Raw genomic sequence first — 25,089 nt, 5'->3', positions numbered from 1 at the left:
TGCTTTAAACATGCTTTTGCTCTATATACAGTGTATCTGGAAAGTGTTCACAGCGCTTCACTTTTTCCACATATTGTTATGTTACAGCCTTATTCCAAAATGGAATTAATCAGTTTTTGTCCTCAAAATTCTACAAACAACACCCCATAATGACAATGTGAAAAGTTTAAAAAAAAAACACATGTACACTAGGGTTGTACGGTATACCGGTATTAGTATAGTACCGCGATACTAATGAATCATATTCGGTACTATACCGCCCTTGAAACGTATCAGTCCGCCAAACGCCATTGGTGGATCTACACCTAACATCCACTGTAATGATGCCACGTAGCGTAGCGTATCTAGTCGATACCACTATGATTAGGTCGATATTTTTTGGCATTCCAACATCTTCTTTCGTTTTTTTAAAACGTATAATATGTTTATAAACTCAGAAAATATGTACCTGGACACATAAGGACTTTGAATATGACCAATGTATGATCCTGTAACGACTTGGTATCGCATTGATACCCAAATTTGTGGTATCATCCATCCATCCATCCATCCATCTTCTTCCGCTTTTCCGAGGTCGGGTCGCGGGGGCAGCAGCCTAAGCAGGGAAGCCCAGACTTTCCTCTCCCCAGCCACTTCGTCCAGCTCCTCCCGGGGGATCCCGAGGCGTTCCCAGGCCACCCGGGAGACATAGTCTTCCCAACGTGTCCTGGGTCTTCCCCGTGGCCTCCTACCGGTTGGACGTGCCCTAAACACCTCCCTAGGGAGGCGTTCGGGTGGCATCCTGACCAGATGCCCGAACCACCTCATCTGGCTCCTCTCGATGTGGAGGAGCAGCGGCTTTACTTTGAGCTCCTCCCGGATGGCAGAGCTTCTCACCCTATCTCTAAGGGAGAGCCCCGCCACCCGGCGGAGGAAACTCATTTCGGCCGCTTGTACCCGTGATCTTGTCCTTTCGGTCATAACCCAAAGCTCATGACCATAGGTGAGGATGGGAACGTAGATCGACCGGTAAATTGAGAGCTTTGCCTTCCGGCTCAGCTCCTTCTTCACCACAACGGATCGATACAGCGTCCGCATTACTGAAGATGCCGCACCGATCCGCCTGTCGATCTCACGATCCACTCTTCCCCCACTCGTGAACAAGACTCCTAGGTACTTGAACTCCTCCACTTGGGGCAGGGTCTCCTCCCCAACCCGGAGATGGCACTCCACCCTTTTCCGGGCGAGAACCATGGACTCGGACTTGGAGGTGCTGATTCTCATCCCAGTCGCTTCACACTCGGCTGCGAACCGATCCAGCGAGAGCTGAAGATCCTGGCCAGATGAAGCCATCAGGACCACATCATCCGCAAAAAGCAGAGACCTAATCCTGCAGCCACCAAACCGGATCCCCTCAACGCCTTGACTGCGCCTAGAAATTCTGTCCATAAAAGTTATGAACAGAATCGGTGACAAAGGGCAGCCTTGGCGGAGTCCAACCCTCACTGGAAACGTGTCCGATTTACTGCCGGCAATGCGGACCAAGCTCTGACACTGATCGTACAGGGAGCGGACAGCCACAATCAGACAGTCCGATACCCCATACTCTCTGAGCACTCCCCACAGGACCTCCCGAGGGACACGGTCGAATGCCTTCTCCAAGTCCACAAAGCACATGTAGACTGGTTGGGCAAACTCCCATGCACCCTCAAGGACCCTGCCGAGAGTATAGAGCTGGTCCACAGTTCCACGACCAGGACGAAAACCGAAAAACGTATTTGTGGTATCATCCAAAACTAATGTAAAGTATCAAACAAGAGAAGAATAAGTGATTATTACATTTTAATAGAAGTGTAGACAGAACATGTTAAATGAGAAAGTAAGCAGATATTAACAATAAATGATCAAGTCGATTAATAATTAATTTTCTACCAGTTGTCCTTAATAATTTTGACAAAATAATAGAATGGAAAATGACAATGTCCTTACTTACTATTTTATTTAAGGACAAACGCGCAATAAGAAACATATGTTTTTAATGTACCGTAAGATTTTTTTGTTAAAATAAAGCCAATAATGCAATTTTTGTGTTCCCCTTTATTTAGAAAAGTACCGGAAAGTATCAAAATAATTTTGGTACCGGTACCGGTACCCTCCTCTCTGAGCTGCCACCTTACCGTGGTAGAGGAGTTTGCGTGTCCCAATGATCCTAGGAGCTATGTTGTCCGGGGGATTTCATGCCCCCTGGTAGGGTCTCCCAAGACAAACAGGTCCTAGGTGAGGGATCAGACAAAGAGCAGCTCGAAGACTTCTATGGGAATGAAACAACAAAGACTCAGATTTCCCTCGCCCGGACGCGGGTCACCGGGGCCCCCCTCTGGAGCCAGGCCCGGAGTTGGGGCACGATGGCGGCCGGGCACAGCCCGAAGAGGCAACGTGGGTCACTCCTCCAATTGGCTCACCACTCATGGGAGGGGCCATAGAGGTCGGGTGCATTGTGAGCTGGGTGGCAGCCGAAGGCAGGGCACTTGGCGGTCCGATCCTCGGCTACATAAGCTAGCTCTTGGGATGTGGAACGTCACCTCGCTGGGGGGGAAGGAGCCTGAGCTAGTGAGCGAGGTAGAGAAGTTCCGGCTTGATATAGTCGGACTCACCTCGACGCACAGCAAGGGCTCTGGAACCAGTTCTCTCGAGAGGGGTTGGACTCTCTTCCACACTGGCGTTGCACACAGTGAGAGGCGACGAGCTGGGGTAGCAATTCTTGTTTCCCCCCGGCTCAAAGCCTGCACGTTGGAGTTCAACCCGGTGGACGAGAGGGTAGCCTCCCTCCGCCTTCGGGTGGAGGGACGGGTCCTGACTGTTGTTTGTGCTTACGCACCAAACAGCAGTTCAGAGTACCCACCCTTTTTGGATGCACTCGAGGGAGTACTGGAAAAGGCTCCCCCGGGTGATTCCCTTGTCCTACTGGGTGACTTCAACGCTCATGTTGGCAACGACAGTGAAACCTGGAGAGGCGTGATTGGTAAGAATGGCCGCCCGGATCTGAACCCGAGTGGTGTTTTGTTATTGGACTTTTGTGCTCATCACAGATTGTCCATAACAAACACCATGTTCAAACATAAGAGTGTCCATATGTGCACTTGGCACCAGGACACCCTAGGCCGCAGTTCCATGATCGACTTTGTAGTTATGTCATCGGATTTGCGGCCTCATGTTTTGGACACTCGGGTGAAGAGAGGGGCAGAGCTTTCTACCGATCACCACCTGGTGGTGAGTTGGCTGCGATGGTGGGGGAGGATGCCAGACAGACCTGGCAGGCCCAAACGCATTGTGAGGGTCTGCTGGGAACGTCTGGCAGAGTTTCCTGTCAGAGAGAGTTTCAATTCCCACCTGCAGAAGAACTTTGAACATGTCACGAGGGAGGTGCGGGACATTGAGTCCGAGTGGACCATGTTCCGCGCCTCTATTGTCGAGGCGGCTGATTGGAGCTGTGGCCGCAAGGTAGTTGGTGCCTGTCGTGGCGGTAATCCTAGAACCTGTTGGTGGACACCGGCGGTGAGGGATGCCGTCAAGCTGAAGAAGGAGTCCTATCGGGTTCTTTTGGCTCATAGGACTCCGGAGGCAGCGGACAGGTACCGACAGGCCAAACGGTGTGCGGCTTCAGCGGTCGCAAAGGCAAAAACTCGGACATGGGAGGAGTTCGGGGAAGCCATGGAAAACGACTTCTGGACGGCTTCGAAGCGATTCTGGACCACCATCCGCCGCCTCAGGAAGGGGAAGCAGTGCACTGTCAACACCGTGTATGGTGCGGATGGTGTTCTGCTGACCTCGACTGCGGATGTTGTGGATCGGTGGAGGGAATACTTCGAAGACCTCCTCAATCCCACCAACACGTCTTCCTATGTGGAAGCAGTGCCTGGGGAATCTGTGGCGGGCTCTCCTATTTCTGGGGCTGAGGTTGCTGAGGTAGTTAAAAAGCTCCTCGGTGGCAAGGCCCCGGGGGTGGATGAGATCCGCCCGGAGTTCCTTAAGGCTCTGGATGCTGTGGGGCTGTCTTGGTTGACAAGACTCTGCAGTATCGCGTGGACATCGGGGAAGGTACCTCTGGATTGGCAGACCGGGGTGGTGGTTCCTCTCTTTAAGAAGGGGAACCGGAGGGTGTGTTCCAACTATCGTGGGATCACACTCCTCAGCCTTCCCGGTAAGGTTTATTCAGGTGTACTGGAGAGGAGGCTACGCCGGATAGTCGAACCTCGGATTCAAGAGGAACAGTGTGGTTTTCGTCCTGGTCGTGGAACTGTGGACCAGCTCTATACTCTCGGCAGGGTCCTTGAGGGTGCATGGGAGTTTGCCCAACCAGTCTACATGTGCTTTGTGGACTTGGAAAAGGCATTCGACCGTGTCCCTCGGGAGGTCCTGTGGGGAGTGCTCAGACAGTATGGGGTATCGGACTGTCTGATTGTGGCTGTCCGCTCCCTGTACGATCAGTGTCAGAGCTTGGTCCGCATTGCCGGCAGTAAATCGGACACGTTTCCAGTGAGGGTTGGACTCCGCCAAGGCTGCCCTTTGTCACCGATTCTGTTCATAACTTTTATGGACAGAATTTCTAGGCGCAGTCAAGGCGTTGAGGGGATCCCGTTTGGTGGCTGCAGGATTAGGTCTCTGCTTTTTGCGGATGATGTGGTCCTGATGGCTTCATCTGGCCAGGATCTTCAGCTCTCGCTAGATCGGTTCGCAGCCGAGTGTGAAGCGACTGGGATGAGAATCAGCACCTCCAAGTCCGAGTCCATGGTTCTCGCCCGGAAAAGGGTGGAGTGCCATCTCCGGGTTGGGGAGGAGACCCTGCCCCAAGTGGAGGAGTTCAAGTACCTAGGAGTCTTGTTCACGAGTGGGGGAAGAGTGGATCGTGAGATCGACAGGCGGATCGGTGCGGCATCTTCAGTAATGCGGACGCTGTATCGATCCGTTGTGGTGAAGAAGGAGCTGAGCCGGAAGGCAAAGCTCTCAATTTACCGGTCGATCTACGTTCCCATCCTCACCTATGGTCATGAGCTTTGGGTTATGACCGAAAGGACAAGATCACGGGTACAAGCGGCCGAAATGAGTTTCCTCCGCCGGGTGGCGGGGCTCTCCCTTAGAGATAGGGTGAGAAGCTCTGTCATCCGGGGGGAGCTCAAAGTAAAGCCGCTGCTCCTCCACATCGAGAGGAGCCAGATGAGGTGGTTCGGGCATCTGGTCAGGATGCCACCCGAACGCCTCCCTAGGGAGGTGTTTAGGGCACGTCCAACCGGTAGGAGGCCACGGGGAAGACCCAGGACACGTTGGGAAGACTATGTCTCCCGGCTGGCCTGAGAACGCCTCGGGATCCCCCGGGAAGAGCTTGACGAAGTGGCTGGGGAGAGGAAAGTCTGGGCTTCCCTGCTTAGGCTGCTGCCCCCGCGACCCGACCTCGGATAAGCGGAAGAAGATGGATGGATGGATGGATGGATGGTACCGGTACCAAAATATTGGTATGGGGACAACACTAATGTACACATATTCACAGCCTTTGCTTAGTACTTTGTTGATACACCATTTGCAGCAAATACAAGTCTTTTTGAATACAATGCTACAAGCTTGGCACACCTATCTCTGGGCAGTTTCACCCATTCCTCTTTGCCCATTCCTCTTTACATCACCTCTCAAGCTCCATCAGGTTGGATAGGAAGCATTGGTTTTCATCCTGGATTTTTCTGTATATTGCTGCATTCATCTTAGCAGTGACGTAAGGTGAGGTTCATGGCTGGTGAGGCACTGACTTCATCACAGTCAGATTTACAAACATATGAACCCTAAAGAGTATCTTATTCACCATTTGATTGGCAGCAGTTAACAGGTTATGTTTAAAAGCTCTTACCAGCATTCTTCCCTGCTTGGCACTCAGCATCAAGGTTTGGAATTGGGGGTTAAATCACCAAAAATGATTCCTGGGCGCGGCGCCGCTGCTGCCCACTGCTGCCCACTGCTGCCCACTGCTCCTCTCACCTCCCAGGGGGTGAACAAGGGGATGGGTCAAATGCAGACGACAAATTTCATTACACCTAGTGTGTGTGTGACAATCATTGGTACTTTAACTTAACTTTAACTTTACACATACAAACTGTAGAACACAAAAAAGCACATTTAATAAAAAAAACGTTATTATAGTCTTACCTTTACTTATAAATTAAGTCCATGCACCGCAACTAAAGCCCTCACTTAAACTTTCCACGTGCAAGATTGAATCTATTTAAAAAAGTGTAACCGAGGGTTTATAAATGTCGCCTATACTGTATGAAACTACAAAATAACAAACACGGAGGCTCCAGTTTACACGAGGACCACTGTATTTACCTTCTTTCAAAAACCTCCGCTCCACTCCGTGTCATCACTTCCGCTGTTAGCGCCTTCAAAATAAGAGCTCAAGGCATATACTGTATAACAGCGCATAACAGGAACTTAACATCACAAAGAGGAAAGCCCATGAAAATAGGTTACAAAAGTTATTTAATAAGAAGCCAAAAAGTGCAAAAACAATAATGTTCGTGTTGGAGGAGTTGTGAATTAGACACACCTGCAGTCAGCAGGTGTACCTAATGCTGTGGCCCTGCAGTCATTCACAACTCCTTCAACACGAACATTATTGTTTTTGCACTTTTTGGCTCCTTATGAAATAACTTTTTTAAATAGATTCAATCTTGCACGTGGAAAGTTTAAGTGTGGGCTTTAGTTGATATAACAATTCTACGGCGGGGGTGCAGGAGGCGGGATTACTGGAGCCTCAGCCAGTGCGTCTTTTGCAGCCGTTTTATGATCGCTCAGCACAAGAAATATGTTACACACATACAGTTGTTGACAAAATATACTGTACATTATATACCTCAGCTAACTAAACTATGGAAATGTATAATATAATTCATATAGCAATACGGTCTCACTGCACAGCAGGCCAGCAGTTAGCCGAGTCCGGAATCCATGTTGAGGCACTGAGTGACGTGCCTCAACTGGCTGCTGTTCACCGCACCGTCTCTTCTCAGTATTTGAACGGCAAATGTGAAAATTCAGCGATTTTGAATAAAAATAATCTAAAACTGGTGAAGTTAAATGGAAAATAACCTTATAGTATAATCACTGGATACATATAACAATTTAAAACTTTTTTTTCTTTTTACATTTTTTTTTTTCCATGATGGCAGATGAGGCCCCGCCTCTAGTGACTGCACGTCACTGCATCTTAGTCTAGTCAGGGAGGTGACCAAGAACTCAATGGTCACACTGTCAGAGCTACAGCATTCCTCTGTGGAGACAGGAGAACCTTCCAGAACAACCATCTCTGTAGCAATCCACCAATTAGGCCTGTATGGTAGAATGGCCAGACGGAAGCCATTTCTTCATAAAATGTTTATCAAAATGCACATGAAAGACTCTCAGACCATGAGAAAAAAAAATATCTGATCTGATGAAACAATGATTGAACTCTTTGGAGGGAATGCCAGAGGTCATGTTTGGAGGAAACCCGGTACCGCTCATCACCAGTCCAATACTATCACTACAGTGAATCATGGTGGTGGCAGCATCATGCTGTGGGGATGCCCGTCGACTGAATCCAGAGTTGGAGGTGCGAGGGCCCAACAACACAACCACAACATCAACCAATGAGGCATGCTGCTATCAAAGAGCAATGGACAAAATAGAATGGACATACAGTACATCCATCCTGGTGTTATCTCGCTTTATGACTACTTTTCATTATTGGAGCATCAGGGCTGCGTGTCAGATGTATCATGGGAATACTCAGTAATGACTTTTTTCGCATTCTTTATTGGACATGTTATCCTCCTATGAACCAGTGTCCTCTGCAGAGGACATTTGTGCTAATTTATTTCTGAAATGTGTAACTCTGACAAAACAAATAGAAAAACAAAACTAATGTCCACTGTTATTCCACAATTGCAGTGTTATCATACTGTTTTGACAGGAGTGTTGACCCCACGAACAGGAGATGGAAGATTATAGGTTCAGGAAGAAATTAAGAGGAGCACTATGTTTTTAAGGGTTGGAAAAAGAAGAATGTATAACTGACAAAAGAAATAGACAAAAAAAAATACAAATGTCCACTGCAGAGGAGGCTGGTTTTCAGGAGGATATAGTATGTCGCACAGAAAGTTTCGACAGTAGTGTCGTTCCTGTCATCCCACAATCGTAGTATCATACTGTTTCGACAGGAGTGCTGCCGCCCCATACACACACACTTGGTATGTTTACATGCACTAAAAACTAATTTTTGGATTTGAGGGGTACCAGCTTTTTAAAACACATGTAAAAATGTAATCAGGTTTTTTACTTTTTGAAAATGGGATTAACATATGTAGAACATATGTATTTAGATAAACTTTTGTTGTTTTTTTAAGTGCCAACAAATTCAATATATACAGTGCCAGAATGTGATTTTAAATAATCAAATGAACTCATGTCATTATTTACTTAAATATGATTAGAAATATGTCAAGTTTTCATTTACTTCAATGTGTAAAGTAGAGATTAGCTGATACGCATAGGATTATCCATCCCATCCATCCATTTTCTACCGCTTGTCCCTTTTGGGGTCGCGGTTGGTGCTGGAGCCTATCTCAGCTACAATCGGGCGGAAGGCGGGGTACACCCTGGACACTGGGATGACAGGGGATGCAAAACAATAAAAATACTGAAATAAACTGCAACAGAAAACACATTTCCACAACATGGTCACTACTGCCTAGTTTCTCTTGTTATATTCTTATTTTTACTGTAATATTTGTATTCTTATTGTTGCTTTTTATTTTTATTCTTATTGTTATATTATTCTATTATCCCATTATTTACTTTTTACTTTTTAAATTTGATCTCAATTCTGTACACTGCTGCTGGAATTTAAATTTTCCTGAGGAAACTCTCCTGAAGGAATCAATAAAGTAGCTATCTATCTATCTATCTATCTATCTATCTATCTATCTATCTATCTATCTATCTATCTATCTATCTATCTATTTAAGATTTACACAACGTGCCAACTTCACTGGTTTTGGGTTTTGTAATTCAAATGCGAAACATGTAATAGAACACAAACAAATTGTGTCAATTGTTTTTTTCTTCATTGTCATTAACACTTTGCTGATTGGCTGGGAGAAGTCACATGGTCCTACTGCCATATAGTGGGCCAAGTTGCAAAAATATGCCAATGAAAGAGCCTGCAGTGGCACTCAAATTCCAATCAGGTTGAAACCTGAAAAGCTCAGCTTGTGGGTGCAATTGTGTTTATATGGCAAGCAAATCAAAATAAAGAGGCACACAATCTACTTAACCTTGCACGTCTCATTCCTTTTGACATAATCCAATGAATGTGAAGCTGATTGTTTTCCTCATGCATGTCAATGAGCAACAATGCTGCTCTCTAACATTGCTGCAGAATGCATTCATGACAGGAGCCCCACATGGGTGACGTCATTGTCTTTCAGACACCACAGAATCAAAACCCCAAGTGAAGTAAATGAGGGGAAACATTCCTAACCACCTTTCTCCCTTCCACAAACAACAACAACAACAACAACAACAAAACAGGTGACATGTTGCTGTTGCTTGAACTCCACTGACCTGGATGGTGCAGGTGTACTCGGAGTCGTCCAGCAGCCTCACTGTGCAGTTGCACTCTCGGTCCAGACTCCGGATGCTGCTGCTCATTAGTCGGCTCAGCATCTTCCAGCCGGCGGCAGTAGTCTGCGAACCGGACCGGGGACGACGGCGTGGGGTGCATGCATGCAAGTTAACGACGTGCCTGCGCCGTGCTCGAACACCTGCCCGCAGCCTCCGCGGCAAAACCGATCATCTTGAGGTGAAGGAGAGATGGACGGTACCGTGACTGTAGTCCACGTTCAAGTGTCACCACACCTTCCCCACCACACCGCGATTTAATGGCTTATTCTTGCAGCCAATCAGGATCGGCTGAGATGATGCCTTTGGAATCTTAAAATCACCGCGGTTCCTGATAGGATAGGATGGTACCAGTCGTGACGATACACGCAGGACATGCTTGCATGGGAATTATATTAATAATAATAACAATAAAAAACACAGAGAGAGGTAGTCAACATAGATACACGTGATTAAATACCCCATCGGCGCCGATCTACATCTCTGCCAGTGGGTGCTCGGTGTGTGTGAATTAGTGTTGTCCCGATACCAATATTTTGGTACCGGTACCAAAAGTATTTTTAGTACTTTTCGGTACTTTTCTAAATAAAGGGAACCACAAAAAATGTCATTATTGGCTTTATTTTAACAACAAAAAATCTTACAGTAAATTAAACATCCATCCATCCATTTTCTACCGCTTGTCCCTTTTGGGGTTGCGGGGGGTCGCTGGAGCCTATAGTAAATTAAACAAATGTTTCTAATTGCAATTTTGTCCTTTTATAAAATAGTGAACATACAAGACAACTTGTCTTTTAGTAGTAAGTAAGCAAACAGAAGGCTCCTAATTTAGTCTGCTGACGTATGCAGTAACATATTGTGTCATTTCTCATTCTATTATTTTGTCAAAATTATTAAGGACAAGTGGTAGAAAATGAAATATTAATCTACTTGTTCATTTACTGTTAATATCTGCTTACTTTCTCTTTTAACATGTTCTATCTACACTTCTGTTAAAATGTAATAATCACTTATTCTTCTGTTGTTTGATACTTAGTTTTGGATGATACCACACATTTAGGTATCAATCCGATACCAAGTAGTTACAGCATACTTGCCAACCTTGAGACCTCCGATTTCGGGAGGTGGAGGGGGGGTCGTGGTTGGGTGGGGGCGTGGTTAAGAGGTGAGGAGTATATTTACAGCTAGAATTCACCAAGTATACATAAGAAATACTTGACTTTCAGTGAATTTTAGCTATATATATATATATATATATATATATATATATATATATATATATATATTTATTTTATTATATATATATATATATATATATATATATATATATATATATATATATATATATATATATATATATATATATAAATAAGAGAAATACTTGAATTCCAGTGTTCATTTATTTACACATATACACACACATAACACTCATCTACTCATTGTTGAGTTAAGGGTTGAATTGTCCATCCTTGTTCTATTCTCTGTCACTATTTTTCTAACCATGCTGAACACCCTCTCTGATGATGCATTCTGCTTCGTCTCCTTGTTGTGCGCGCAGTTGTGCACTGCACTCTCTAAAAGCCATAGATGTTATTGTCACATATGCATGTACAGTAGATGGCAGTATTGTCCTGTTTAAGAGTGTCACAACATTGCTGTTTACGGCAGACAAACTGCTTTACGGTAGAAGAAAATGTGACTGCTGTTGTTGTGTGCTGTTACCGCGCTGGGAGGACGTTAATGAAACTGCCTAACAATAAACCCACATAAGAAACCAAGAACTCGCCCTCGATCATTCTACAGTTATAACGTGATTGGGCAGGCACGCTGTTTATATTGTGGGAAAGCGGACGTGAAAACAGGCTGTCGACACGTCACTCAGGTCCGCATGGAGCTGGAGGGGGCGTGGCCTCCAGCTCCGCCTGAATTTCGGGAGATTTTCGGGAGAACATTTGTCCCGGGAGGTTTTCGGGAGAGGCGCTGAATTTCGGGAGTCTCCCGGAAAATCCGGGAGGGTTGGCAAGTATGAGTTACAGGATCATACATTGGTCATATTCAAAGTCCTCATGTGTCCAGGGACATATTTCCTGAGTTTATAAACATAATATACATTTAAAAAAAACGATAGCAGATTTTGTGATATTAAAAAATATCGATGTAATCAAATTATCAGGTATGTAGAAACATAAGAGACGGTGTGGCGAAGTTGGGAAAGTGGCCGTGCCAGTAATCTGAGGGTTACTGGTTCAATCCCCACCTTCTACCATCCTCGTCACGTCCGTTGTGTCCTTGAGCAAGACACTTCACCCTTGCTCCTGATGGGTCCTGGTTAGCGCCTTGCATGGCAGCTCCCGCCATCAGTGTGTGAATGTGTGTGTGTATGGGTGAATGTGGAAATAGTGTCAAAGCGCTTTGAGTTCCTTAAAAAAAAAGGTAGAAAAGCGCTATACAAGTACAACCCATTTATCATTTCCATTTAGTAGTATCGACTAGATACGCTATTGTACGTGGTATCATTACAGTGGATGTTAAGTGTAGATCCACCCATGGTGTTTGTTTATATTGTAGAGTCCCGGGATAGTTGGTGCTGCAGGGAATTCTGGGAATTTTTATGTAGTGTTTATGTTGTGTTGCAGTGCAAATATTCTTCCAAAATGTGTTTGTTGTTGTTGTTTAGTGTGGTTTCACTATATGGCACATGTTTATGACAGTGTTGGCGTTGTTCATACCGCCACCCTTAGTGTGACATGTATGGCTGTTGAATAAGTGTGGCCTTCATTTGCTCATGTGCAATGTGTTCCAAGTCAAGATGAATGCAACATTATATAAAAATCGGGCACATTGACATCTCAATTAGACTTTCTTAATTGGAGACTATATGAATTGCTACTTTTAATTAAAGTAAAACTGATCAAACTCTCTACAGAATTAATGGCAACAGCATTGAAATTTCAAAACATTATTTTAAAAGATTGAAAGTTGCCATCAATCCCACGTGGGTGCTCGGCCCCAGGCGCCTTTGAAAAAGCCTACTGGACCCGATATGATTAAGCAGCTTAGAAATCAGGGGTGTCAAACTCATTTTAGATGGGGGACCACCTGGAGAAAAATCTACTCCCAGTGGGCCGGACTGGTAAAATCACGGCATGATAACTTAAAAGTAAAGACAACTTCATATTGTTTTCTTTGTGTAAAAATAGAACAAGCACATTCTGAAAATGTACAAATCATAATGTTGTTGGGTTTTTTTTACACTTACTGTACATGTTGCGGTTGATAGTATTCTATATTTATTTGTCCTTATTTATACTTTCTGAATAAATTATGTGACAATGTTCGTCAGTCAACTCATTGATGTTACATTTCAATCCATCAAGATAAAAACATTAGATTGATAGATAGATAGATAGATAGATAGATAGATAGATAGATAGATAGATAGATAGATAGATAGACAGTACTTTATTGATTCCTTCAGGAGAGTTCCCTCAGGAAAATTAAAATTCCAGCAGCAGTGTACAAAATTGAGATCGAATTTAAAAAGTAAAAAGTAAATAATGGGGGTATAAATGGAAACAAAATAGAAAAATATTACAATAGAATAAAAATAAAAAGCAACAATGAGAATACAAATATAACAGTAAAATAAAAATATAACAATAGAAACTAACTCATTATATCAAAATCAAATTACATGGTGTTATTTATGTAGTTTGCTCATTTTCCTCGACTGGTGCACTAACATCATGTGGTTTATTTTGTTTTTTACGTATGTAGCATCATCTACAAAGATACAATATCTAGATATCTAGTGGACACATATAGAACAGCAGTTTTCGTTTCAAAATTTCGGCTCATTTTTATACTTAGCAAACTCATCCTGCGGGCCGGATAAAACCTTTCCGGGCAGTAAGTTTGACACCCCTGCTATAAGTGCACGTGTCACTGCTAGTGGTGTGTTCACTGACCCTCAAGGTTGGTTCAAAATATATATGTAATATTATTATGATCATTCGTTGTAGTTGTTGTTTTTACAACTGTTCCATTGTAAATTTCAGCTTTAAAATTCCAGAAATGTTCCATGTTCTTTTCTTTTTCTTTTTAAAAAAATATGTGGGAATGGATCGGGATTAAGTATTATTAGTATTCTCAGTCAATAGTGGGTCAACTTTATTTATATAGCTATTTTCATAGAGAGAGCTCCCAAAAGGCTTTACAAGGTTAAAATACAAACAGTCCAATATCAGCATATAGCATGACACAGCAACAGAAACATTGCAAATAGAATAATAAAAGTAATAATACAATAATGAAAAAAATATAGAATAAAAATAATAATGGAATATTACAGGAATATTACTAGAACGTACGCTTGAAGAAATAGTAGTGTTATAGCGGTAAAATCCTGATTTGTATTGTTTTTATTAACTATGAAGGCATTATTATTTTCAGTCAATATGATTATTCAAGTTAGGCATTTTTTATCCTGTACTTGTTTATTACTGAAAAATATGTATGTTTTTATAATTGTATTTTATTGTAAAAGCTATCTAAATACCTTTTTTTAAATATAATTGTATTTTATTGTAAAAGCTATCTAAATATTTGATAAACTTTTCTGTAAGTTAACACATGTTTACATTTTTCTACAACATACAATGTTTTTGAATTTCACCTTATATCTATGTTCGAAATAAGCTAAACCATTACTATAATTTTAAAACTAATATGGACATGATTGCAATGACAGATAGTGCAACATGGCTGGGGTGGGTCAAAAGTAATCTCTTTTATCTTTGTTTTTTGTCTTGTAATCAATTTCCAACCCATTTTCTTCACAGGTAATTGATTTTAACTTGGACAAAATTGTGCACGAAGAAGGCTAAATTAAACTGTAATCACTTAAAGGCCACACTGTATGTTAATAAAAACAAACGCACAAAACATCACTTCTTACGACTTAAACAACATAAACACAAGTGTACACTGTTAACATGAGTTATGTGTATTTACTTGCTCTGTGGGGACCTCTAGTGGCGAACTAGGTCAATTGTGTTGTGGTTTCTTCTGTCTATAGAGGTACCGCCCCCTCGACCTCTGATTGGCTGGTTTAGCTGCAGAGCTTCCTGTTTTGTAACCTATTCAACGTGCATGTTATCAAACACAAACCCAGCAAAAGGCAGCGAAAGAGAAGGGCTGAGAAAAAGCAGGCACAATTAAGGTACTTTTTTAAAAACATACATTGTGTTTATTGTCACCCTTTTTGTTGTCTTTAGTGCGAACTGAACTATTACATTTGTGTTGAAGACGTGCTTAATTTACATTTGGAAGTGTGTTTACTCATTACGGCACGCAATTGAGGATAACTTGAAAAATGGCTGTTTGTTAAACTATGTACGTTTTAATTCCAAACGACAGGAAGTCAAATAAGTCTTCATATCTTCTTTGTCCTAACTATCATAAACGAAATGTTTCATTTGCTCAGTAGATGTAATGGTACTGAATACTGTATGTTTTCAATGGACATCTAATTGGGTAAATTTAAGAAAAATAATAACAAATCCTTAAATAATTAAATTACGTCTTCTGCAGCTCAATTGGGTAACCAAAATATATACTGCCTCAGTGTTGGCGCTAGGGTTTTTTCAAAATGGGGTCCCAGAGACCCCATCAAGTCATAAAAATGGGGTCCCACAGTACATCTTTGGGGTCCCAATTTTTTAGAACCATTTTGAAAACAATATCTCACATTCTATATTGTGTTTTGGAAAAAAGGTTGTCATAAACGTTACTTAATTCATTAAAAAAGAATACAAAAGAAAAATATCTATACTGCCTATACAGACTCTATAAATGTAGTGTACAACTTACAATAGAATAGAGTAGAATATAGAATATATCTTCTTTGTCATTGTACATTGTACAACGAAATTGTAAGCAAAACTAATTTAGTGCAAATTCATAACACATAAAACCATAAGAACATAGATAAATAGACAAAAATACATAAAATACATAAAAATAGCAAGCACACAGCTCACATGCACAGTCATTATTGTCGTCTTGTGTTCAGCGACACTATTGCTCTCGGGTAAAAAGTGTTCTCAAATCTGTATCTCCTGCCTGAGGAGAGCAGTTCAAAAAGTTTATGTACAGGGTGAGATGGGTCCCTTATGATGTTTTGGGCCTTTTTGAGGCACCTGGCACTATACAGTTCATCTAGGGAGGGGAGAGAGCAGCCAGTGATCTTCATGGCAGTTTTTATGACCCTCTGAAGTGCATTTCTCTCTGCTGCCGTGCAGCTGGCATACCATACACACATGCAGTATGTCAGCACACTCTCTATTGAGCAGCGATAGAAGGACACAAGCAGTTTTTGTGACAGGTTGTTCTTTTTGAGGAGTCTCAGAAAGTAAAGTCTCTGCTGTGCCTTTTTGATGGTCACTGAGGTGTTCATACTCCACGACAGGTCTTCCCTGATCTGGATCCCCAGGAACCTGAAGTTAGAGACCCTTTCCACATAGTCCCTGTTAATGTACAGTTGTTGGATGTTTATGGTTTTTTTTCTTCCGGAAATCCATGATCAGCTCCTTCGTCTTGGTGGTGTTAAGGACCAGGTTGTTTTCACTGCACCACCCAGTCAGCCGCTCCACTTCATTTCTGTAGGCAGACTCATCCCTCCCAGAAATGAGTCCCACTACTGTGGTGTCGTCTGCAAATTTAACAGTGGTGTTGCTGGCATGAGCAGGGGTGTAGTCATGAGTGTAGAGGGTGTAGAGTAGGGGTTTAGCACGCAGCCCTGGGGGGAGCCGGTGCTGATGCTGATGGATACTGAGAGGTGGGAGCCTACTCTCACCCTCTGAGAGCGATTTGTCAGGAAGTCCAGGATCCAGTGGCAGATGGAATAAGACAGTCCCAGCCCCGTCAGTTTGGGCACCAGTCTGTGGGGGAGGATGGTATTGAACGCAGAGCTAAAAACAAAAAGTAGCCTTGCATAGCCCCCCTGCTGCTCTAGGTGGCTCAGAGCAGTGTGGAGGGCTGTTGCGATAGCATCCTCTGTAGATCTGTTGGCCCTGTACGCAAACTGGTGAGAGTCCAATGCAGGTGGCAGATTTGAGGTGATGTGCCCCCGAACCAGAGTTTCAAAGCACTTCATAATATGTGCACAATATGGTAAAGTACAACCAGAATCATAAACATGTTGAATTTAGCATTAGAAAATGAAGTTGTCCCAACTCGTCCCTTTTGTAATTTTTTGGACAGTTGCAGACATGACGCATAGATGCATCCACTGGTTCCGTAAGGGACTGCGGCTACATGACAACCCAGCGCTGGTGGCCGCTTTAAAAGAATGCAAGGAACTCTACCCCGTCTTCATCCTCGATCCCCATCTCCTCGACAAGACACGAGTGGGGCTCAACCGCTGGAGGTTCCTGGTGGGAGCGCTCACGGACTTGGACCACAGCCTGCAAAAACTCAACTCCAGGTATGATACTCAGATATGGTAACAGTACATCTATGATGCTACAGTATGGTCACTGTTGTGTTTTATCTTCTTTTGTAGACTGTATGTCGTGAGAGGCAAGCCAGAAGATGTTTTCCCTCAATTGTTCACCAAGTGGAAGATAACCAAGCTGACGTATGAGTTTGACACAGAGCCTTACAGTGTGTCCCGCGACAAAAAAGTGAGCGCTCTGGCTAAAGAACACAACGTGGAAGTCGTCTATAAAGTGTCTCACACACTTTATGACATAGACAGGTACTGTTTTTATTGTTTTGACCTTGATTTAACTAGAAATTATTAGGGATTAACATCCCTTTCTAGTACAGGTTTTAACTGTATTTTACTATACATACGTAGTTATCTTATTATTATCTTGCGCGTGTCCTGTGTGACTCGCGGTCCATACCGAACCAGGGGAAAAGCAGCAGCGTTCCAGCTAAAGTTAATTTATGTATAGCGAGCAAAAATGTATATTAAAAAGCTAGTTTAGCTTTAAAGCCCTGGCAGGTCGCTTTTTTAACAAGGTCAAAGTTGTTTCCATCTACTGTCACAAGTTGAGGTAATTAGCTTTTTTTTTTAACTCGCTGATGCAGCAAGCACTCCCCTTCAACAAAAACAGAAAACTAGACTGGCATATTCATCCTAATGGTATATATTTTTTCCTGACTAAGGCAACACACTGTAGTCTATACACTACTGCTATCTTACGTCTTGGAATTTTAACTGCATACAAAGTCTGTTATATAGTACTTGCAAATGAGACTCAGTAGTGTAAGTAAACAAGATAGTTGTCTATAAAGTGTCTCACACCCTTTATGACATAGACAGGTACTGTTTTTATTGTTTTGACCTTGATTTAACTACAAATTATTAAGGATTAACATCCCTTTCTATTACAGGTTTTAAATATATTTTAAGTTAAAGTTAAAGTACCAATGATTGTCACACATACACAAGGTGTGGTGAAATTTGTCCTCTGCATTTGACCCATCCCCTTGTTCACCCCCTGGGAGGTGAGGGGAGCAGTGGGCAGTGTATCATTTTTGGTGATTTAACCCCAAATTCCAACCCTTGATGCTGAGTGCCAAGCAGGGAGGTACTGGGTCCCATTTTTATAGTCTTTGGTATGACTCGGCCGGGGTTTGAACTCACAACCTACCGATCTCAGGACGGACACTCTAACCACTAGGCCACTAGACTAGCTTTTTGCTATACTTATGTAGTTATACTAATAGTTCTACTTTATTTTAATGTAAAATACGCTCATGTCATTAAGGTAAAAACAGTTGAACAACAAATTGCACACTATTGCAATTGCCTCTCTTCCCTAAATTAAATTGGACCCTAGTTAATGTAAGTAATTGTATTCATATGTCCTACTATACAGTACACTGTTTTACTCTTTCAAAAAAGGGAAACCGATTTGCCTGTAAAACAAGACGCTATAAAGAATACAAACAGTAAGGGATGGGTACCGAATTTGGAATTACGTCAATACTACTAGGTCACGATTGACTTAAAATCAAATGGTGCCATATTTCCATACCTTTGTTGCAAATTAAGTCATGTCCAGTTAGAGACTCAAACACTTGGCAGCACTTAGAGCGGACTCAGTTGGACCGCCTCAAGGTAATGTTGCAATTTCCCATGTCAACAAAGCAAGCATGCCTGATAGAAAATAGTCAAACGTACAGTCAGGCTCCACTTTTCAAACTGCTTGATGCTAATTGGCTGTGTTTAGGGATGGGTACCGAATCCAGTACTTTTTTGGTACTGACCTGACCCCGCCGGTTCTATTCACGTAAAATTCAACGGTGACATGTTTCGGTAGTTTGCAATCACTCCAGCAGCACTGAGAGCGGTGTCTGCCAAATTACCTCTAAGTAATGTTGGAATTTTTAACGCCAACAAAAAATTTGACTAAAAAAAAACACTCTGTGAGTTAAGTAAGGCTTCACTTTTCCAAAAATGCGCTAGCTTGATGCTGTTGACATGCTACTGATTAGCATTAGTGATTTTATATGTCAATTTCAGCACTTCTACATTTGTTAATAAAAAATACAACTAAAATGCACGTTACAATCAAACAGCTGGTGTGTAATAAGTACAATACTTACAGTATTAACACTTTTTAGGGCGCAACATACATTGCTGCCATCTAACGTCTTGGACTTGCAACTGTAATTGCAACTTAATGTCATATTTGCAAATGAGACTCAAAAATGTGATGATGAAACAAGATATAACAACTGGACAGCAGTTATAATAATGTCATTTTCAAATGTTGCAATAAAATTGGATTTTATAACAAAAACAATTAATACTTATTAACACAAACGAAAGTACCAAAAATTGGTACCGTTGAGTACCGGTTTCGATTAACAGATAACAGAAACTGGTACCGTATCGGTTCAAATGTGAACGGTACCCATCAATCGCCGTTATATGCATGCTACTGATTAGCATTAGTGATTTTACATAGCAATTTCAACACATCCAAATTTGGTAATGGAAATTACAACTTAGATGCATGTTACATTTAAACAATAGGTATGTAATAAGTACAATACTTATAGTATAAACACATCGCAAGGTGCAACAAAAGACTCAATTCAAGGAAATGGCAAAGATTACTTCTTAACTAGGCAACACACCATAGCCTATAGACTACCGCCATTTAAAGACTTGGAATTGTAACTCTATGCAAAATCTACTATATTAAACAACTGGACTGCACAGGTGTCAATGTTAAATAAATAAATAAAAAAGATTAAACAAATTAACATTTATTTCCACATGAACACGCACAAAAGTACCTAATATTGGTACTGGTATCGATTCCCACAGACTGGGAATTGGTACTGTATCGGTTCAAATATGGAAAAGGTAACCATCCCTACACATAGTGGATAAATCCATCAAATGTAAATGTATATTTTTAAATCAGTTTACAGTGTATCTAGAAAAAAAACAGATGCCTGAAAGATAGAAAATGCTGAAATATTTTATTTTCATTCTTATCGAAAGTATTTACATCGAGATCCATCAATATATCTTTACTGTTATGTTTCCTCAGGATAATTGAGGAGAATAATGGGAAAGCTCCCCTCACATACAACCGCATGCAGACTATTGTGAAGACCCTCGGGCCCCCAAAGAGGCCAATCCCTGCTCCCAGCATGGAGGATGTGAAAGGTATGTGTCTTGAACCAAATGCGGCCAGGTACATTACACAAAGTATATGTTTATCCTTTTGTTAAAAAGGCCTGAAGACCCCTCATTCAGATGACGACGTGAATCACTACAGTATACCCACGCTGGACGAGCTGGGCCATGACACTTCAGAGCTTGGAGAGGAGCCGTTCCCTGGAGGAGAACAAGAAGCGTTGAGGCGATTGGAGGAAAAGACGAAAAAGACAGTAAATCACTTTCTTAATATTTGTTTTGCATTGCGATCCATTTTACCATGTTAACAGGAAGAGCAGGTGTATAAAGGGTCCAGTGAGTTTATGTGTTGCAAATTTGTCAAGAGAATCAATCAATCAATATATATTGCCCTATAGCCCTTAATCACAAGTGTAAGTATAAGAACATTAATTAATAAAAAAGAAACAGTATTACTGTTGATATATAACATATATGTATCTTTGTCATTAAAGGGTTGGGTGTGTGGCTTTGAGAAACCTCAGACCTCGCCCAACTCCCTGAGCCCGAGCACCACAGTCCTCAGCCCCTATGTCACCTTCGGGTGCCTGTCTGCACGCACCTTCTGGTGGAGGCTGACCGAGGTCTACAAGGGGGTGAGTATTGTGATGGTAGTCCTGTAGAGGCTACACTTTTTAAGGGTTAGAATTTCACTGAGTTCACTGAGAAGTGCTGTCAATAACGGGTCACTATATAGCTTTTTCTATTCAGTATTGTGTAATTGGTCTCGTTTGTTGTTAGAAAAAGCATTCGGCCCCGCCAGTGTCCCTGCATGGTCAGCTACTTTGGAGAGAGTTCTTCTACACAGCCAGCGTGGGTATCCCCAATTTTAACAAGATGGAGGGCAACCCTGTGTGTACTCAGGTGGACTGGGATGCAAATGACGACTACCTTGCTGCTTGGAGAGAGGTACCTTGTCATCATCACCTCGTTTCTAAAAAAACCGGTGAATTTATTCTGTATTTCGGCAAGGCTCGTACCGGTTTCCCTTTTATCGACGCCATTATGACTCAGTTGAGACGAGAAGGATGGATCCATCACCTGGCGAGACATGCTGTGGCCTGCTTCCTCACCAGAGGAGACCTGTGGATCAGCTGGGAGGAAGGACAGAAGGTATACCTACATAAACTTGTGCAGCATTACATCATACAGTACAACGTCAATAAATGTATACTTTCAACCTGGACCAAAAATTATGTATTTGCCCAATCATATCAAATTTGAGCACTATTTGTCATGTTTATACAGCATCAGAAGTTTTGTCAGGATTTGATCCAAAACATGTTTTATATTCTAGTTTGTTCGAAATAGCCACCCTTTGCTCTGATTACGGCTTTGCACACTCTTGGCATTCTCTCGATGATATTTAAGCACACCTGTGAAGTAAAAAACCTTTGAGGTGACTACCTCTTTAAGCTTATCGAGAAAATGCCAAGAGTGTGCAAAGCAATAATCAGGGCAAAGGGTGGCTATTTTGAAGAAACTAGAATATAAACATGTTTTCAGTTATTTCACCTTTTTTTAAGTGCATAACTCCACGTGTGTTCATTCATAGTTTTGATGCCTTCAGTGACAATCTACAATGTGCGTAAATAGTCATGAAAATAAAGAAAACACATTGAATGAAAAGCTGTGTGCAAACTTTTAGCATGTACTGTATATTTTTTAACTATTAAACAAAACATGAATCACATGAACACACACAAAAGTACCGAAAATTGACATTGTTGAGTACCGATATCGATTCCCAGGTAGCGATAATTGGCACAGTATCAGTTCAAAGGTATTCATCCCAATGTGACACATGTTTGTTTGAGTGAGTAACTGTGTGTGTGTGTGTGTGTGTGTGTGTGTGTGTGTGTGTGTGTGTGTGTGTGTGTGTGTGTGTGTGTGTGTTTTTGAGTACATTTTGTGTTGTGCTGTTAAAACAACCATAATGTTTGATAAATAATTTTGCATAAATCCAGTCCATCTCCACAAAGTAATTGTCCAGTACCATGTTGATAGTATTAAAAACTTGATAATAATCTGTTTAAGGTAAATTTACTAAAGCTAAAAAACTTCTAGATAATTACGAGTCCACTACAGAAAATTATGCGATTTACTTACGATTAATTATTGTAATAGTTTGACAGACCTAATTCTAACATCCTATGGACAACTTTTAAGGTGTTTGAGGAGCTCCTGTTAGACGGCGACTGGGCTCTTAATGCTGGGAACTGGCAGTGGCTGTCAGCGAGCACCTTCTTCCACCAGTTCTTCAGGGTCTACTCTCCTGTGGCATTTGGCAAGAAGACTGACAAAAATGGGGACTACATCAAGTATGACCTCAAAATTATCTCGCTCGGCGTGGCAGTTGTTTTATTTTTTCACCTTTGCAACAATCTTCCCAGGAAGTACCTTCCCATTCTGAAGAAGTTTCCTGCTCAGTATGTCTACGAGCCTTGGAAAGCGCCACAGAGTGTGCAGCAAGCGGCGGGGTGCATCGTGGGTAAAGACTATCCACGTCCTATTGTGGAGCATGAAGTGAACAGCAAGAAGAACATCCAGAGGATGAAGCTCGCTTATGCCAAGAGGTCTGGCAAGTCCGATGAATCACCCAACAAGAAACAAGGTACTCAAACATACACTCCCTGGACACAACATTAGGTACTCCTGCACATTCAAATGAGAGAGGTTTTATTTTCCTGACCCAACAAAACCGCTAATGTCGAACGTCATAGAAATTGGAATTTGACTGACATCTTCACTGTAAATTCCTTTTAATTGGAACCACTATATTTTTTTCTTTGGGTTTTGTGGTTTCTTTCGCTACACTTATTCTAAAAGAAGGGTCAGTCTCAACAAGAAATTGGGACGAAAAGAAGGAAGTTATGTAAACATCAAAGCAGTAATACTCCAACGTCGTGTCCTCCTCCTTTAAATGTTATAGTGCCTAACTTCTTTTTGCACTTAATATAATTTAAAATGTTACAAAACGAGACATGTCATATCTATAACCTTTTTTTTCCTTGTGTGTCACTGCTCTGTGTGAAACCCATTAACAGAATCAGGAAAAGAAGCAGACATTTCAGTTTTTTAATCTTTTGAATGCTAAAGTTAAGGCTGTTTTGGGTTTTGGGTTTTCTGTGAACCTATTTTTTATGTTTCACTGCTTTATGTTATCTCCATGTCCCAATAGATTGGGCAGGTGTACCTAATGAAACGGCCAGTATATCTATGTATGTAAGTATCTTTTTAAAAATATTTCCCTCTCGCTTTTCATTTGCAGGTGCAAAGCGTAAGGCACCCTCTGTTGTCGACATGTTAAAGAAGAAAGGGAAGAAATGATGCTAATAGAGTATTATGGTTATATTAGGTTTTACCCTACAGAATTAATGTCAGTTTCTTATTAATATGTCCGTTCTGGCTCTGTAGGGTCTACTTTCATTCTTCATTGGTTACCATATCATATCTTAAGGGCTGTTTTTTTGGTTATATGTATGTTTTTACTTTTTTTAAGGGAATTTTTTTTCTTGCTATAAGACTTTACTGTATTTTCCCCATACTGTAATGTTTAAATCTACCCCACTAAAGTGCTTACAAAGGTTTGTACTTATGGATTTGATCTGTTCATAAATACAGTAGTACCTTAACTTACAAGCTTTAATTGGTTCTGTGACCAAGCTCTTAACTCAAAACACTTGTATCTCAAATCAATGTCTCCCAATTAAATTAATTGGTGCTTGGTCCCACCAAACGGCACAATTTTGACATGTAACATGCCTTTTAACAAGAAAAATAAACTTTTAGATACAACAATTTTGCATAGAGGCAATACAATGGAATGGACTACGAACAACTGTTGTAGTTTTATGAAGTCATGTAAAAAATAATGTACAGCATTTTTCTTGGAGAGTGGACCTCTACGATAATGTATTCAAGCTGCTTCTTCATCAAACACACCATCAGCAGCTTTTTCATATTTTCATGGATGAATCTCCGCGGTTTAGACATTATTTTAACATCCTTGGCTGACGTTAGACTCATTCTGCTTCAGTATGTTTCGCCAAGTTGGCGACACGCTCTGTCATATTTTGGATGATTTATTATTTAATTCAATGAATATCATTCGCTTCTTCTTTTCAGCACCCACTTTTTTTCTTCCCATGGTCTCATGTCCATCTCTAGCTATAAGTCGGCGGCTCTCACTGGTTGACATTTTCTACGCCAAGTAGCGACGGAGGTGTTTGTAACTTAAATTTGTGCTTTTAATTTAAAGCATAACAGTTAGATGAGGCACAGTTCTTATCTCTAAACACTTTTAAATTGAGGTACCTCAGTATTTGATGATCAGAACTGCACCTAAAACCTAAAAGGTACTCATGAACATCACTAGGGGGCACTGTTACTTTACTCACCTAACCAAAATCTCTTGGCAGTACTATTTTTTTTCAATGACTCTCCTTTTTCATAATCCTATGAAATAGAATGTGCATGTATACGTAAAAAATAAATGTATTTAGTTGATTCTAATGTATAAAACAAGAAAAGCTGGATCATTGCACTGTGTGTGTACGTGAGTAAGTGTCAGCTGTCCTGCTAAGTCGAGTCTTCTCCTGTTGCTGCTTCCTTGGAGCTGACACTAGTATGAATATCCAGAAGATGATGTCACAACCTTGACTGTGGGCCAGATGGGCGCACAAAGCTAAGCTTGG

General features: G+C 41.7%; 2 protein-coding genes across 2 annotated transcripts in view; one reads left to right on the top strand and one right to left on the bottom strand.

Moving 5' to 3' along the window:
- LOC133608838 (FERM domain-containing protein 5-like) overlaps window positions 1-9,889 on the bottom strand; it is a 167,916-nt gene extending 158,027 nt beyond the window's left edge. Inside the window, exon 1 of the mRNA XM_061964413.2 lies at window positions 9,628-9,889. Coding sequence (XP_061820397.1) covers window positions 9,628-9,729 — 102 coding nt within the window. The 5' untranslated portion in view covers window positions 9,730-9,889. The remainder of the gene's footprint in view (window positions 1-9,627) is intronic.
- Window positions 9,890-14,771: 4,882 nt separating this feature from the next.
- On the top strand, window positions 14,772-24,233 carry cry5 (cryptochrome circadian regulator 5). The gene is made up of 11 exons (XM_061964411.2): window positions 14,772-14,905; window positions 16,948-17,170; window positions 17,249-17,443; window positions 20,265-20,383; window positions 20,453-20,607; window positions 20,848-20,988; window positions 21,134-21,301; window positions 21,365-21,505; window positions 22,562-22,713; window positions 22,786-23,006; window positions 23,664-24,233. Exons 2-11 carry the CDS (start codon window positions 16,956-16,958, stop codon window positions 23,720-23,722), a joined length of 1,566 nt encoding a protein of 521 aa, XP_061820395.1. The 5' UTR covers window positions 14,772-14,905; window positions 16,948-16,955; the 3' UTR covers window positions 23,723-24,233.
- Window positions 24,234-25,089: the final 856 nt, after the last annotated feature.

This window comes from Nerophis lumbriciformis, linkage group LG06 (genome assembly GCF_033978685.3).
Source record: "Nerophis lumbriciformis linkage group LG06, RoL_Nlum_v2.1, whole genome shotgun sequence".
Lineage (NCBI taxonomy): Eukaryota > Metazoa > Chordata > Actinopteri > Syngnathiformes > Syngnathidae > Nerophis > Nerophis lumbriciformis.
Note: the sequence above shows the minus strand (reverse complement) of the source record. Positions and strands in the feature narration are given on the sequence as shown.